Raw genomic sequence first — 3,333 nt, forward strand, 5'->3', positions numbered from 1 at the left:
CCCAGGTGACAGCCAACTTTGGCACAACGTGGTGTAATTTCTGTGACTTCTGTATTTTTTAAAACTTCAATATAACGGTCATATTCCCTGTGTAGCTTTCGGTTTTCTTGAAATAAACATCTACAGCAGTGCACGGCTCTTTCCTTTGCCTCTCCAGTGACACCCCCAGCACCGGGAACACCACAAAGCCCCAGACGTGTGTTCGCACCCATATTTTGTGGCACAAACGTAGCATCCAGCCCAGCTCTGGGTTGCTATGGGGCTGGGAGTGCTGCCTGCAGGCCCACAGTCCCATAGAGATCAGCACGGCGGTGACTCTGCACCGGGATCTCGCGGCGCACGCGACGCAGGTACTCAAGGTCAATTTCGGCATAACAGAGCCCCGGTCCCTCACTGCACTGTGCCACCACCGTCCCCCAGGGGTCTGCCACCAGCGTGTGGCCGTAGGACACGCGGCCCTCATGGTTCCGACCCGTCTGTGCTGCTGCCACCACGTAGCACTGGGTCTCGATGGCACGTGCCCGCAGCAACACCTGTGGGGATGCAGTGAGGATGAGGGTCATCCCAGAAACAGAGAGAAAAAGAGGTGTTTTTTTTTTTTTGGGGGGGGGAGGGAGTGGTTAATGCTCACCTCCCAGTGCGCGGAACCTGTGGGGAAGGTGAAGGCTGAGGGGTAGGTGAGGATCTCAGCACCGGCGTGCCGCAGTGCCAATGAGATTTCAGGGAAACGCAGGTCATAGCAGATGGAGAGTCCGAGCTGGTCAGGGAAAAGGGGACATCAGAACAGACACGAGATGTGGCATGGGATGAAGGTGGGGAATGGGCCCCCCGTACCATTCCTGCTGGAGTGCTGATGGGAGGCACGATTTCGGTGCCGGGGTTGGTGAAGCTGCTTTCTTTCATGGTAACACGGCCCTCCAGCTCCACGTCGCACAGGTGGGTCTTCCTGTAGGCTGCTGCCAAATGGCCTGCGAGCGACAAGGGAGCACCAGGAGCAGGGGGACGTGCCGCAGGACCCTCAATAGTGCAGGGCCCGGGGGGGGCTCACCTGTTTGGTCCAGCAGCACGTGGCAGTTGTAGATGCGCTGCGTGCTCGGCCAGTCTGCACTGCGCTCGTGGAAACCGCCCAGGGACAGCCACACACCACAGTCCCTGTGGGGAGCAATGTGGTGTCACTGGAAAAAAAAGTGATGTCACCAAGACAAGAATTGTCACTGGGACAAGAGGCGCCACCAGGGTGAGCGGCGTCACCGGGATGAGCAGTGCCACCAGGACAAGCAGTGTCACCGGGATGAGCGGTGCCACTGAGCAAGTGCTGCCACTGAGAAGAGTGTTGTCACCAGGACAAACTGCCACTAGGATGAGCGCTGTCACCAGGATGAGCGGTGTCATCAGAACAAGCGGTGTCACCAGGATGAGCGGTGCCACCCTGGGCATCCCCGTGGCACCATTACCTGGCCAGCGTGGAGTAGCGTGCCATCAGCTCACCGTCCAGGCTCTCAGCCAGGCTGAGCGTTTGTGCAGAGTCGCGGCCAATGTAGTCAAAGCCTTCGGGGAGGAAGACGAGGCACGCACCCCGCCGTGCTGCTGCCCGCACCAGCGCCGCGCAGCTGGAGAAGTTCTGCTCCTTGTCAGGAGTGGAGGTCACCTGGCACACGGCCACCAGCGGCTTCGGTCCCAGAGACGCCGCCATGGCTTGGTGGCTGTGACACAGCGCGAGTCAGCCCCAGGGATGCGGTCACCGTGGTTGTGTGTCCCCACCCACTGCCACCCATATGTAAGTACCTGCCCAGGAGGCTCCGGGGGCCTGGGCATAAGCGGTGCAGCGGGAAGCGGAGCACCGCACTCAGCCTGGGTGGGGGGGCACAGAGTGAGCCCCCTCCTCAAAGCCGAAACTGCCCCAGGACACCCCCAGTTTGTCCCCAGGACTCTCAGGCTGCCCCTAAACCCTCAACCCGCCCCCAAGCTGCCCCATAATGCTCTTAGCATCCCTCTTAAATTGCCACCAAGATCTCCAGACTGCCTCCAAGCCACAAATTGCCCCCAGGTAGCCCCCCGGTTTGTCCCCAGGATCCCCAGGCTGCTCCCAAGCAGCCCCATATTGCCTCTTAGAGCACCTAACAGCACCCCAAACTGTCCCAGGACCACCACGATTTGCCTCTAGAGTCCCCCAGTGTGTCCCCAACCCTAACCAACTCCAAGCTGCCCCACATTGCCCCAAGGACCCTTCCATCCTGCCCCCAACACCCCCCCTCAAAAAAATAAACTGCTCCCGGGGTGCCCTAAAGTGCCCCAGACCTCTCCTCACATTCCGATCCTTTCCACAGTTGTCCCCAGCACACCCAATTTGCCCTAGGACCCTCCAAGCTGCCCCCAACACCTCCCAAAATTGCCCCTAGCGCCACCAAACTGCCCCAGCACACTTCAAACGGCCCTTAGAATCCCAAACTGCCTCAAGGACCCCAAATATTTCTCCAAACTGCCCCCAGGCCTCCAAACTGGCTCAGATCCCCCCGAACTGCCCCCGGCACTCCCAGACTGCCCTTGGAAGCCCACCAACGCCTTCAAACTGCCCACAGAACCCCCCCAGACTGCCCCCCGCCCCGTACATGTCGCGCCAGCAGCACCGAAGCGGGAGGCGGCGATCGGGGCAATGGGCAAAGTCCCCGACACCGCTGCCCACAACCAAGATGGCGCCCAGCACTACCTCACCATACAGCACCGCTGCCAGGCTTGACCTTTGCCAAGATGGCGCCCAGGTCGTCTCCGGTACACACCGGAAGAGCGCAATCGTGACGTAGGTCTGCGCCGGAAGAGAGCCTGCCTAGTCTCCGGTGAGCGCCGGAAGAGGCGCAAAGTGGAGGGAGGGGAAAAGATGGCGGACAGCGTGAAGGGGCGGCCCGCGGCGGCGGGGCCGGGCGGGAAGGTGCTGACGGCGGAGCAGGTGCAGGGCGGGGCTTGGGGATGGATGAGGGAGGGCTCCGGGATCCCTTCCTGACACCCCGCGGTTGTCCACGCAGGTGGTGGCTCGGTTCAACCGGTTACGGCAGGAGCAGCGCGGCCTGGCTTCCAAGGCGGCGGAGCTGGAGTTGGAGCTCAACGAACACGGGTGGGGGGAGGACAGAGGGACAGGAGAGGGTAACGGGACGAGGGGGGTGAGGGCACGGGGACATGGGTAGCAGTGAGCTGGGGGGGGCACGTGGGGAATGGGGGGAGGGGAGACGGGAAAAAAACGGGAACACAAGGATGGGGGGCAGTGGGAATGGCGGTGGGACTGGAGGACGTCGGAGGGTGCCTGAGAGTGAGGGTGTATCGAGGGATGGGTTGGGGGGG

At 61.7% G+C, this 3,333-nt stretch overlaps 2 protein-coding genes across 6 annotated transcripts in view; one reads left to right on the top strand and one right to left on the bottom strand.

The window, feature by feature from the left end:
- Positions 1–32: 32 nt before the first annotated feature.
- NIT1 (nitrilase 1) lies at positions 33–2,789 on the bottom strand. Of its 5 annotated transcripts, none has more exons than XM_010727256.2 (7): positions 2,708–2,730; positions 1,786–1,851; positions 1,455–1,703; positions 1,049–1,152; positions 835–968; positions 632–757; positions 33–533 (listed from the first exon to the last, which is right to left on the bottom strand). In XM_010727256.2, exons 1-7 carry the CDS (start codon positions 2,713–2,715, stop codon positions 255–257), a joined length of 966 nt encoding a protein of 321 aa, XP_010725558.1. In that variant the 5' UTR covers positions 2,716–2,730; the 3' UTR covers positions 33–254. The 5 variants fall into 5 exon arrangements, with proteins under 5 accessions (XP_010725558.1, XP_010725559.1, XP_010725560.1 ...); XM_010727257.2 differs by lacking the exon at positions 2,708–2,730 and adding an exon at positions 2,610–2,701; XM_010727258.2 differs by lacking the exon at positions 1,786–1,851 and having other exon boundaries at positions 2,708–2,789.
- Positions 2,790–2,820: 31 nt separating this feature from the next.
- The window catches only part of PFDN2 (prefoldin subunit 2), a 2,148-nt gene continuing 1,635 nt past the window's right edge, over positions 2,821–3,333 (top strand). Inside the window, exons 1-2 of the mRNA XM_010727255.3 lie at positions 2,821–2,944; positions 3,021–3,109. Coding sequence (XP_010725557.1) covers positions 2,876–2,944; positions 3,021–3,109 — 158 coding nt within the window. The 5' untranslated portion in view covers positions 2,821–2,875. The remainder of the gene's footprint in view (positions 2,945–3,020; positions 3,110–3,333) is intronic.

The sequence above is a fragment of the Meleagris gallopavo genome, unplaced genomic scaffold (assembly GCF_000146605.3).
Source record: "Meleagris gallopavo isolate NT-WF06-2002-E0010 breed Aviagen turkey brand Nicholas breeding stock unplaced genomic scaffold, Turkey_5.1 ChrUn_random_7180001879934, whole genome shotgun sequence".
NCBI lineage: Eukaryota > Metazoa > Chordata > Aves > Galliformes > Phasianidae > Meleagris > Meleagris gallopavo.

Excerpts from the sequence above, each read along its gene's own strand:
- NIT1 (XM_010727256.2), bottom strand. Across the intron at positions 1,704-1,785 it reads CCCCGGAGCCTCCTGGGCAG|CCACCAAGCCATGGCGGCGT; the intron begins GTACTTACATAT and ends GCTGTGTCACAG. Across the intron at positions 969-1,048 it reads CGTGCTGCTGGACCAAACAG|GCCATTTGGCAGCAGCCTAC; the intron begins GTGAGCCCCCCC and ends TGTCGCTCGCAG.